Below are 12,798 nucleotides of genomic sequence, written 5' to 3' on the forward strand. Positions count from 1 at the left end.
TGGAACATGTTTTCTACATATAAAATACCAAACCCCAACGATTTTCTTTTTTTTTTACTTTGGGGAGATTTTACAAATAAAAAATGCGGATTTTTTCGTGAAAAATCGTAGTTTTTACTTCAAACAGCCACAAAAATTTCATAAAAAGTTTTTTAAGTTAAATAAAATCGTTGGGGTCCAGGAAACATCTATTAAAAATATTTTGCTCTGATTTTTTGACTTCAGATGATTCTGTTCGAGATACAGTGTCCACCGCAAATCCTGTTTTCTAAAAGGCATCCTCGAAAGTGCTCCGTCACCGGCTCATTTTTCAGTATTTTTCTACGAAAAAATTACTAAATGTTCATTTGCAGTACTTCTTGTTCATTTGTTTGAACGATGGCTCAAAAAAAAATTCGTAAAAATGATGTTTTTTTTACCTGTTAGACCCTACTTCCCCCTTAAACAAATAAAGTCTAATAAAATTTTTTATTTGATAATGTTGGTTTTTGCAGATCTAGATTATTCATTTTTTCGAACTTTTGTTTACCAATTTTGTAAGACGAGTTCTCATACTCGAATATCCACTTGCAATATGAACTTCTGAATGTCATTGGAATTAAATTGTTTAAATTAAATCAAATTTAACCTTTTATTGAACATAAAACAGAATAAGCGACTTTTTGGCAATTTCAGATAATTTATAAAAAATCTTTTTTTTATGTGGACATAGGTCCATATTGCACCTTTCTTTAAAATCATATAACGAAGAATCATGAAAATTACGATGTATTGGCGAATGCACTAAGAAAAAAAAAACAGATATAGGCATGTAGACATGATTGTAGCCTAAAAATCACTTTAATGTTCAATTTCAATATTGAAAATTTGAACATTTATTTGAATTTTAATTGATTTAACATTTTGATGGACCAAAAATTTAAATCCTACATTAAAAATAATTCGTTTCAGAAGAAGAAGTGTCGTGGTCGTAGGAAATTCGAAATGAAATTTAAAAAGAACATGCCATACTGAAAATATCAAAGTCAAACATATTTTTGCAAAAAAATCACTCTTTCGTATATTGGTAAAAAAACAATCCATGTTCAGAATATAATGAACAATATAAAATTTAAGAGATTAATTCATATTTGCATTAACATTACAAAAGTAAGCAGCAGCTTTCATTTTCAAAAGAGTGCTTCTGATTGATTACGTTATAAGAGGATGCAAATTTATTAAATCAAAATTATTTTTAAGAAATGTTTAATTATTTTAAGAAAGTGTAGCAAAGCGTATCGGGTGTGCTAGTTTTAATTAGTTTAACAATAAACAAAGAACACAAAACATTTAACAAAAAAAAAAAACATTTTATAAGTATGTAATTTAATTGATAAGGGTTCCACGTCTCGAAAAAAATCTGTGAAGTTTGGTGGTAGATTTTTATGAATTTAGTTTCATGAAAATGGTTTATAAAATCTAAACAGTGTTACCAGTTGGGTCAGTTACCCTATGCCACTCACGAAGAGTACCCATAAGAAAACGCCTAGATGTTGCCTGGTTTATGTAGCATCTGTTTTTATGTATCATGTCCCGTGTAAATGAATAGTCTATAACCAATATTTTCAAAATTCCTAAATAAAAACTATTAAAAATAAAAACTTGTAAAAAATTGTAAAAGAATTAGATAGGGAACTCCTAACGGTCACATCAAATTCAAAAACACATTCCACAAAACACTTACCACAAAATATACACAAAACTGGAATAAAGGGATAATGACTAGAGAGAGACAGCACGCTAAAGGGAGAATAATAAAGATAAGGGACAATCACTATTGAAAAAGTGGAAAAGGGAATAAGGCAATATCCGCTACCGGGAACATGAGGTTCTTTCCCAGCTCAGCTTCCGAAACAGCAACATCATCGGATGAAGGGAAAAGTTCCGTGCCTGTGAAATCAAGCGAAATCAGGTAAATAGTTTCCACTCCCGGTAGCTCGCCAATTCGCTAATTCCCGGAATTCCACAGGACCCATTAATATTAGCCTGGATTCGTGAGCTTAATCGTTAGGCCGTACCATCGTCAACTGTCGCCGAATATACCCGACCGCCATCCTCAACCAGCAGTAAAATCCGGAAGTTGCCATCGTCACACTGTGCGCTTACCGGAGGTTGAGCGGCGAGTGTAAGGGTTAGCGACTCTAGCCAGCGATTAGCGACATCCGCTCGACGCACAACAACCAGCGTTCGACCATTGTCTGGGCCTTCAAAGGTTCCCCGATAACCCTGAGCCGTGAACACGGCACCGCCATTATTCTGTCCCCCACGTGTCGTCCCAAAACCCCGAGGTATCCCGAAGCAGCAGAGTTCCAGTTGGCCGGCCACCCACACACTACACTACACACAGCTTCCAATTTATAAGGTAGGACAATAAATAATTAAACAAAAAAGACCGGTGTTTTGGATTCTCGACCAGCGTCACGACCTTGTCATAGCCGACCCGAGGTTCTCCGCAACCTCTGCTCCGCTGAGCCAACCAAAAGAGGCCGCATGAGGCACACCCTCACCAGAATCCCCGTGGCTTGACCAGGGATTCGAGGGCTATTGTAGCAGGCCCTTCTGGTCAGCTAATAATAATTGGCGCCCAACTTAATTAGACAGAGCTGGCCAAGGATCCAAAACTTTAATTACAGGAGTGTCTAAGATAGGGAAAGTTAGGTTTTTCCAAAGGCGTAGTACTCTAGAGTGTGGTTATAGAGTAATTGGCAAAATTGGTGATACTAATTGGGGAAAGTGTAAATTTAAATATTGGATTTTGAATCCCATGGCTGATCTTCTTGCTATCTACTAGTGCGCGTACGCTCACAAAAGCAGCTTTCCAAGATTTAAACATTTTCAATGAATTCGGGTTTTCTTTTTGAGTTTTGTTCCAAATTGTGATTACCAAAATTGTGATTGGTTTAATGGGTCTTGATTCTCGTTATTTCGTTTACGAAAAAGTATTGTGAACATATTTTTCTGTGGATATTTCTGTGCTTATTTTAACTTGATTTATTTATTGGCTCATTTTAATTATTTATTTCGTCAGCGTGCAAATATTTATTTTCTCGTCGTGAATCGTTTTTTTTTGTTATTTATTTCGATTTTAATTAGGCTTTCTAGTTTTTTCAATTTATTTATTAATTTTCCATTCAACAAATTTCTTCACAATGGATCTTCATTCAATGTACCGGAACATGAATGTAGCCCACCTTGCCATTGATGAAGTAGAATATGAATTGCTAATTCGAAATATTTTGTATGATCCGGATGATCACGAAAGTAAAAAGAGAAGAAATCTCAAAGTCGCGATGAAGGATGATAGAGAAAAAGAAAATGTCGTTTATGCACCGCCGTGGCAACGAATATCTAAAGAAATTTCACCTGTCAGATTTCGAATCGCGATGATCGGGGATACTCTAAAAAAATCGAAACTACACGCAAATGATAAAGAAAAACTTAAAACGCGTTTAATTCATTACCATATGAGAATTCTTTCGCTTTCTAAAATGGCTGATGCTAGAAAACACTTGGACGAAATCATGGAACTTGGACATCAGGTTAAACTTTTGTTCCAAAAATATTTCAAAGATTTTTCGGTTCAGGTAGAAAGAGCTCAGGAACCCGAAATGCTCAGGACTGACTTAAACGAAGTGTTGGAAGATGTTCGATCTGAAATAGAAATTTTAAATGAAACCACTTTACAAAATGTTGAAGAGCTAGAAGAGGGAGCATGTGGAATTAATGAAGAAGAAATGCAGTTGTCTGTACGAAGATCTGAGGAAATAATTAATAAATTATCAAATCTTGAGAAAGGGGATGCGAATAATATCGGAGATTTAATTCCAGCTCTAAAACAATTCGTAATTTCTACAACTTTACAGCAAAAGGAAATGAGAGAGAAAAAAATAAGGGAAGAAAAACAAAGAATGGAAGAAGCAATAGAAAATTTAGAAAGAAAGAAAAGAATGGAAAAAGTTTTGATAAATTTGAATGAAAATTTAATGAAATTTTCAAAAACTGAAATTTCAGAATCAGAAGGTACGTCTGACCTTCCCATGTTGAAAAACGTAGAAGATGAGAAAGATTTTATAACAAGCAGTGAAAGTGAGGAAGAAGTAACAAGACGAATCAATTTTGAAAAGTTAAGGAAGGAAAAACTAGAGAAGCAGGAAAATAGGAAAGAATTGAAATTTAAAACAAGAAAGGATGAAAATCTAAAGAAAAGTTCTCATGAATCCGAGTTTTATAGTGATCCAGATATTTCGACGAACAAATACAAGTCGGAGAAGAAAAAACAAAATAATAAGGAAAAGAAACAGAAACACAAAAATAACAGATATGAACGTAACAGGAAAACTAGTTTCTCATCAGAAGTTTCGGAAGAATTTTCAGATGAATTCTCGAGCTCGAGTGAAAACTCGTGTTTGGGTAGCTCAACTGACTCTTCTTCCGAGAACAGCGATAAAAAGCACAGAAAACGCAAATACAAAAAGATTAGAAATATTCGTCGTATTCCAGTGGCAGACTGGAAACTGAAATACGAAGGAAAAGATAATGGTAGAAAACTTGCAGAATTTTTGAAAGAGGTCAAAATTCGAAGTCATGCTGAGGACATCAGTGATAAAGAACTGTTTCGAAGTGCAATACATTTATTTTCTGGCAGAGCCAAAGATTGGCTGATGGAAGGACTAGAAAATAAAGATTTCCGTTCTTGGCGAGAGTTAAAATCTGAATTAAAGCGCGAATTTCTTCCCCCAGATCTTGATTATCAGCTCGAAATTCAAGCATCTAACCGACGTCATGCTCGAGGAGAAAAATTCAGCGACTATTTTCATGACATGCTGAAGTTGTTTCAATCGATGAAACACCCAATACCTGGAAAAAGAAAATTTCAAATTATTTGGCGAAATTTAAGATATGACTATAAAAATGCACTAATTGGAGCAAATATTAAAACTTTGTCCCGATTGAAACGATATGGTCGAATTATTGATGAGAATATGGGTAGTAGTTTCCCCAAACCCATCAACAATTTCGGCAAACCTAGTTTCAATCAGGTCAACGAAATTTATACAAATGAAACGTTTCACAAATATTACAAAAAACCTGACAAAGGGAATGGAAATAATGGGAAAAGGTTTGGGAATGGAAAACAAGAAGAAGCACGACGTGAATTTACAAAAAACGAAAAACACTTTACACTCAAGGCACAAGAACCAATGGAGGGATCAACAAATAGCACTTTGAACAAATTAGTTGAACAATACAAAAGACCACCCATAGGTACTTGCTACAACTGCAGAAACCATGGTCATCACTACAAAGAATGTCCGGAGCTTTTAGTAAAATTTTGTAGAATGTGCGGTTTTCAGAATACTTTGTCAAAAATATGCCCATGGTGTCAAAAAAACGGCATCAGTTCAGCTCAAGGAGGGAAGTTGAACTAGTAATGAAAAACCCTCTAAATAATTCCGATTCGTTCTCAGAAAACTGGTTTGAAGAAGTAGAGAGTAGCGAATATGACACAGAGGGGAGTGAAGAGGTGGATGAGCTCCTGATTAAAATTGAGGGGGATGCACGACCTTTTGTGAGTGTCGATGTACTTGGGAAAAAACTTGTTGGATTGCTAGATAGTGGAGCACAAAAAACGATGCTTGGGCTGGGGTCTGAAAAATTGATTCACGAACTTAAATTGAAACTGTTTCCGTCCAGTACCAAAGCGAAAACAGCATCAGGTGCATCGATCCCGATCATAGGCTGTGTAAACCTCCCCATCACTTTTAATCAGGAAACTCACATCATCACTACACTTGTTGCTCCGAAACTTAACAGAACACTAATCCTCGGATTTGAAGATTTCTGGAAAGTTTTCAATATTTGCCCTGATTTACAGAATCAAAATGAAATTTCCGAAATAGTCACTAATGATGAAAATGCACAAAATCAATCAGAGGAAGAACTAAGTCCAGAACAGGCAAGAATTTTAGAAGAGGTGAAGGGGTTATTTAAAGTCATGGGGGAGGGTGAAGTGCTCGGAACCACTTCGTTGTTCTCGCACAAAATTGAACTGGCCGATGAGTTCAAGAACGCACCACCAATCAGACTTAACCCTTATCCTACATCACCGGTCATGCAGAGAAAAATAAACGCGGAAATTGATAACATGCTAGCCCAACAAGTAATCGAACCTTGCCAAACTGATTGGTCACTTGCAACTGTTCCGATCTTGAAACCAAATGGTGAAGTCAGGCTGTGCTTAGATGCACGCCGGCTCAATGTCCGAATAAAGAGAGATGCCTATCCGCTCCCACACCAAGACCGTATATTGAGCAGATTAGGGCCGAGCAGGTATTTGTCGACAATAGATCTTTCTAAGGCATTTCTGCAAATCCCGCTCGATCCTGAATCTCGCAAATATACGGCCTTCTCGGTGTTGGGACGTGGACTTTTTTGGTTTTGTAGGTTGCCTTATGGTCTGGTAAATAGCCCGGGAGTTCTATCAAGAACAATGGACATCGTTCTCGGATACGGAGAATTGGAGCCGAATTTATTCGTCTACCTAGACGATATCGTTGTGGTGAGCGATACATTCGACTCCCATATCCGATATCTCCGTGAAGTCGCAAGACGACTACAACTAGCCAACCTATCGATAAATCTCACCAAATCAAAATTTTGCGTTCAATCAGTGCCGTACCTAGGCTATATCATTTCTCGAGACGGTCTTAGACCAAACCCGGAAAGAGTTGAGCCGATAGTAAATTACGAAAGACCAAAATCGATTCGTTCGCTTCGCCGCTTTTTGGGGATGGCGAACTATTACAGGCGCTTCATCCCCAAGTTTAGCGAAATAACTGCGCCACTTTCTAATTTATTAAAGAAAAAGCCGAAATACATCAAATGGTCAGAGCAAGCAGAAATGTCTTTTAACAAAATTAAGGAACGCCTCATTTCAGCACCGGTATTGTCTAACCCTAACTTCGAATTGCCTTTCAATATACAGTCCGATGCGAGCGATACTGCGATCGCTGCAGTGTTGACGCAGGAGCACCCAGAAGGGGAAAAAGTTGTGGCGTACTTTTCCCAAAAGCTCTCTCCCGCCCAACAGTCATATGCAGCCACAGAGAAAGAGGGCCTCGCGGTTTTATCCGCAATCAATAGATTCCGGCCTTACATTGAAGGGACTCATTTTCTTTTGACCACCGACGCCTCGGCACTCACCTATATTATGAAGGGCAAGTGGCGCACCTCATCCAGACTCAGCCGTTGGAGCATTGAGCTCCAAAGCTACGACTTCGACATTCGACACCGACGGGGCCGTGATAACATAGTGCCTGATGCGATATCCCGCGCGGTGGAGTCGATAGATGTAGCTAAAGATCAATGGTATGCGCCCCTGTATCAATCCGTTTCTGATTCGCCTGAAAATTTTCCTGACTATAGAATTGAAAACGATATTTTGTATAAGTTCATTCCAACAAAATGCGATTCGCTTGATTATAGATTCGAGTGGAAAATCTGTATCCCTGAAAATGTCCGAGCAAAATTAATTAAAACACAGCATGAATCATCGTTTCACATTGGATGTGAGAAGTTGTTGGCCAAGCTCAAGCAGCACTACCATTGGCCGAAAATGATGAATACGGTACGCAAAATTGTCGGCCAATGTACAGTGTGCAAGGAGTGTAAGCCAGCTTACACCTCTCAGCATCCAGAGATGGGCAGACAACGAGTGACCACCCGACCGTTTCAGATGCTGGCCATCGATTTTATACAGTCTTTGCCCCGAAGTCGAGCAGGAAACTGCCATCTTCTAGTTTTGCTAGATGTTTTCTCAAAGTGGACTGTACTCGTGCCCATGAAAAAAATTTCAACGGACTTAGTGATCAAAGCCATCGAAGAGCTTTGGTACCGTCGCTACTCCGTACCTGAAATATTAATTAGCGATAACGCTTCTGTTTTTCTTAGCAAAAATTTCAAGAATTTCCTCGAAAGCTACAAGGTTGCTCACTGGACGAATGCTCGGCATCACAGCCAGGCCAACCCAGTGGAGCGCCTTAATAGAAGCATAAATGCATGTATTAGGACATATGTTAAACAAGATCAACGAACATGGGATACTAAAATTTCCCAAATCGAATGTACCCTTAACACAACCACCCACTCCTCAACAGGTTTTTCGCCATATCGTGTGTTATTTGGACACGAAATGGTTTCGTCAGGAGAACAACATCGATTAGATCGCATTCTGAAAGATCAAACTAACAATGAAAGACAAATGGAAAAAGTCCGGGTTGATAAAATTATCTACGATCTCGTTGTGAAAAACCTCAAAAAGGCACACGAGAAAAGCACACACAATTATAACCTTCGAGGACGAAAATTAGCACCAGAATATAAAATTGGACAGAAAGTTTATAAAAGGAATTTTGTTTTGTCATCTGCCCCTGCTTCTTTTAATGCAAAATTAGGTCCTGCTTATGTGCCATGCATGATAATTGCGAGACGTGGTACAAACTCATACGAACTACAGGATGAGCAAGGGAAAAACTTAGGCATTTTCTCAGCTGCCGATCTCAAACCTGGGATCGATGAAAACAGCTGATCGTGAAGTTCCATTTTATAAGTGTTTATTTATTTGCATGCTTTGTTTTAATTCGTTAAAATATTTGAAATTTTATTTATAGCCAAGATTAAAATGTCAAAGTCACAGAAATATATAAGTCCTTTTGTCAATATTATCTACGTCATCAATGTTATTTATTTCAACTTGTCCAAGTATTGTGAATTCGATGTAAGTTTCAGTGTAAGTCCAAGTGTCAATAGCTGCTCAAGGTCAAATTCGTCTACGTGTATTAGGTTTTTGAATAAACAATTGCGCGCGGTAATAGCCTATTCGAAATAGCACTGATAAATGACAATGCCACCGGTAGTACACAATTTTCGGATAGCGCGAAGCTCGGTTTCTCAAAGTACTTTTCCGGCGTTACACGCGAGCCAATCGTTTATCCAAATCCGTCGCGAACCAATAATTGATAATTGGAGAAAGAATAAAAATCCCCACGCGAATTATAACAAGTGGCCAGAACCACAGTAAGCACACCTAACCGCGCTGATAGACAAACGGATTGCCATTGGGAGGCAACTTCATCGAGTAGAGTTCACAAAGTAGTTTGTAGAAGAGTTGGAACTCTTTCTCTCAACTTAAAATTGGTTGAGATTACAAGAAGGAGATGATAAGGCTCATCAAACCGCTCAAAGTAGAGTAGATGCGTAGATAAATGGTCTAACATTGACTAATGATAAGATTCATTGAGGATATTTATGCTTAGAAACTTGTTCTTGTGAATTTCGAGAGCATGAAAGATGCAACTCAACCCTGGGTAGCAAAAATATTAGTTTTGTTTTTTCGTTATTTGTTTGAAAAATAAATATTTGTCATATTTATTTTTCTCCGGAGAGATAGGGTAGTGTTACCAGTTGGGTCAGTTACCCTATGCCACTCACGAAGAGTACCCATAAGAAAACGCCTAGATGTTGCCTGGTTTATGTAGCATCTGTTTTTATGTATCATGTCCCGTGTAAATGAATAGTCTATAACCAATATTTTCAAAATTCCTAAATAAAAACTATTAAAAATAAAAACTTGTAAAAAATTGTAAAAGAATTAGATAGGGAACTCCTAACGGTCACATCAAATTCAAAAACACATTCCACAAAACACTTACCACAAAATATACACAAAACTGGAATAAAGGGATAATGACTAGAGAGAGACAGCACGCTAAAGGGAGAATAATAAAGATAAGGGACAATCACTATTGAAAAAGTGGAAAAGGGAATAAGGCAATATCCGCTACCGGGAACATGAGGTTCTTTCCCAGCTCAGCTTCCGAAACAGCAACATCATCGGATGAAGGGAAAAGTTCCGTGCCTGTGAAATCAAGCGAAATCAGGTAAATAGTTTCCACTCCCGGTAGCTCGCCAATTCGCTAATTCCCGGAATTCCACAGGACCCATTAATATTAGCCTGGATTCGTGAGCTTAATCGTTAGGCCGTACCATCGTCAACTGTCGCCGAATATACCCGACCGCCATCCTCAACCAGCAGTAAAATCCGGAAGTTGCCATCGTCACACTGTGCGCTTACCGGAGGTTGAGCGGCGAGTGTAAGGGTTAGCGACTCTAGCCAGCGATTAGCGACATCCGCTCGACGCACAACAACCAGCGTTCGACCATTGTCTGGGCCTTCAAAGGTTCCCCGATAACCCTGAGCCGTGAACACGGCACCGCCATTATTCTGTCCCCCACGTGTCGTCCCAAAACCCCGAGGTATCCCGAAGCAGCAGAGTTCCAGTTGGCCGGCCACCCACACACTACACTACACACAGCTTCCAATTTATAAGGTAGGACAATAAATAATTAAACAAAAAAGACCGGTGTTTTGGATTCTCGACCAGCGTCACGACCTTGTCATAGCCGACCCGAGGTTCTCCGCAACCTCTGCTCCGCTGAGCCAACCAAAAGAGGCCGCATGAGGCACACCCTCACCAGAATCCCCGTGGCTTGACCAGGGATTCGAGGGCTATTGTAGCAGGCCCTTCTGGTCAGCTAATAATAACAGACTTGATATTTAAAAAATAGTATAGTAAAAAGGTATATTTGAGGTATCAAATCAAGTTTTTAATAAGAAAAACTAGAAATATCAACCACAAACTGCGTTTAGAAAAAGCGAATATGTTCTTCAAGTTTAGACGTTTGATGTCACTTCGCATCACGGAATCATAAAATCGTCCAAGTTTAAATCAGAAAAGTTTAATTGAGTTTCCAAACTGTTAACAGTTTACTACAAAATGGGCAAAACTTTATCTTTATGTTCATATGTAGCGAACTGGTGCTGATACCTGTTCAATGATTTACTGAAATATCACTAAATATCAATTAAATGAACATTAAAAAAAATAACGCTTTCCCGGTGATTTGTGGAAACTTCCAGGCAAAGCTTTGAAATTCCAGAAATTTTCCGGATTTTTCTTTATTCCCAAGCACCTCATTTTAACCAATTTGATTTTATTCCAGTTTTATCAGCTTCTGCTTGGAGCTTTCAATACAAAAGTTAAAAAAATCATATTAATACCAATTCAAGCTAATTATTAATAGAAGCGCTATGGTGATCTGAAACAAAGTAATAAATTTTGAATAAATCAGTTAAAACTCCCATGTCCGTGCGCTAAGCCAAAACAAATCTTCAACATGTGCCGGCCGACAGTTGGACTTCCATCCACGTCGTCTGTCATATGTTGTAGCTTCGTTTGCGCCATCCGATTGGGATCCACATGGATCTGTGTACGTAAGACACTCACTCTCAGCTAGCCAAGCGTACGTTGCGATTGGTTAAAGTTCGCTAGCAAAAAGGGTAGCTCTCCTCCCCGAGCTACACACAATCTCAAAATGTGTTTGTCGGTATTCAACCATCATCGTTTCAATAAAAATCATCTATCGAGGGGATATGATTTTGCTCTCGGTTTGTACAGATCGCGACTTGTACACTTGACGACTAAACGTTTGTCGGATCAAAATCCTTTCGTTTCCATCCCTGCCTAAGACACAGCTTCTGCGTAATTCCGAGCTGCCGGGGCGCCACACAACTCCCGGACTTTCCCGTGCGCGCTGGAATTTCCAGCAAATTACTGGCTCAAGAACCACTAGAAGAAGTGCCTCGCTTACACGTGCCCGCCACATGGTGTCGTGTCTGCTCCACTATTCAACCAAGCCGGTTGATAGCCTTAAAACCACCCCGGAAGATTACTTTCTGTTAAGAGACCCTGCCTCGTTCCATCAATAAACTAGGCAAAGGATCTCTACTAGACGATTCCCACTAATCGCTGGACCAACGCTAGGGCAACGCCAAGTTTCCGGCGAGCCGCCAAGCCACAGCGAATTCATCGGAAAGCCACGACTAGGTTTCCGCCAGGCCAAGACCATGTTACCGTCAGACTCTCGCCAATCCTCCGCCAGACCACCGCCAAGACCCTAGTTGATCGCCACATATCCATCACCATCTCCCAGCCACCAACGAGCCATCAACGAGCCACCGGAACCGCCACTTGAGAACCGAGATCCCCCGCCGCAGGCCTGCACCGACGTGAGTACACTTAACACACAATACACAAAACACACAGAAATTATAAACACACAATAAAACACAATTAAAACTAAATATCCTTTTGTAACATCCACACGAATATCACCTCCGAGTTCTGGGTATAAATAGTAGGCACAAAGCCGACCTTGAGGTCCTCCGTTGACATCCAGATCGAGCTAGCCAGTGCAAAAGAAGGTGATGTAGACCCACCCTCACTGATCCCCAGAAGAACGACCAGGGATCCGCGGGCTTAGCCCCGCCCCCTCTGGACGTGTGGTAATAATTCTGAATCTGAATTCTGAATCTGAATTCCGAATCTGAGTTCTGAATCTGAATTCTGAATCTGAATTCTGAATATGAATTCTGAATCTGAATTCTGAATCTGAATTCTGAATTCTGAATTCTGAATCTGAATTCTGAATTCTGAATTCTGAATCCGAATTCTGAATCTGAATTCTGAATCTGAATTCTGAATCTGAATTCTAAATCTGAATTCGGAATTCTGAATCTTAATTCTGAATCTGAATTCTGAATTTAAATTCTGAATCTGAATTCTGAATCTGAATTTTGAATTCTGAATTCTGAATCTGAATTCCGAATCTGAATTCTGAATCTGAATTCTGAATCTGAAT

General features: G+C 39.1%; 1 protein-coding gene across 1 annotated transcript in view; it reads left to right on the plus strand.

Moving 5' to 3' along the window:
- Positions 1-12,223, plus strand: part of LOC129737798 (uncharacterized) — a 51,973-nt gene extending 39,750 nt beyond the window's left edge. Inside the window, exon 3 of the mRNA XM_055728960.1 lies at positions 12,091-12,223. Within this exon, the coding sequence (XP_055584935.1) occupies positions 12,091-12,223 (133 nt within the window). The remainder of the gene's footprint in view (positions 1-12,090) is intronic.
- The last annotated feature ends 575 nt before the right edge of the window (positions 12,224-12,798 follow it).

Source organism: Uranotaenia lowii, chromosome 1, assembly GCF_029784155.1.
Source record: "Uranotaenia lowii strain MFRU-FL chromosome 1, ASM2978415v1, whole genome shotgun sequence".
In the NCBI taxonomy this organism is placed as follows: domain Eukaryota; kingdom Metazoa; phylum Arthropoda; class Insecta; order Diptera; family Culicidae; genus Uranotaenia; species Uranotaenia lowii.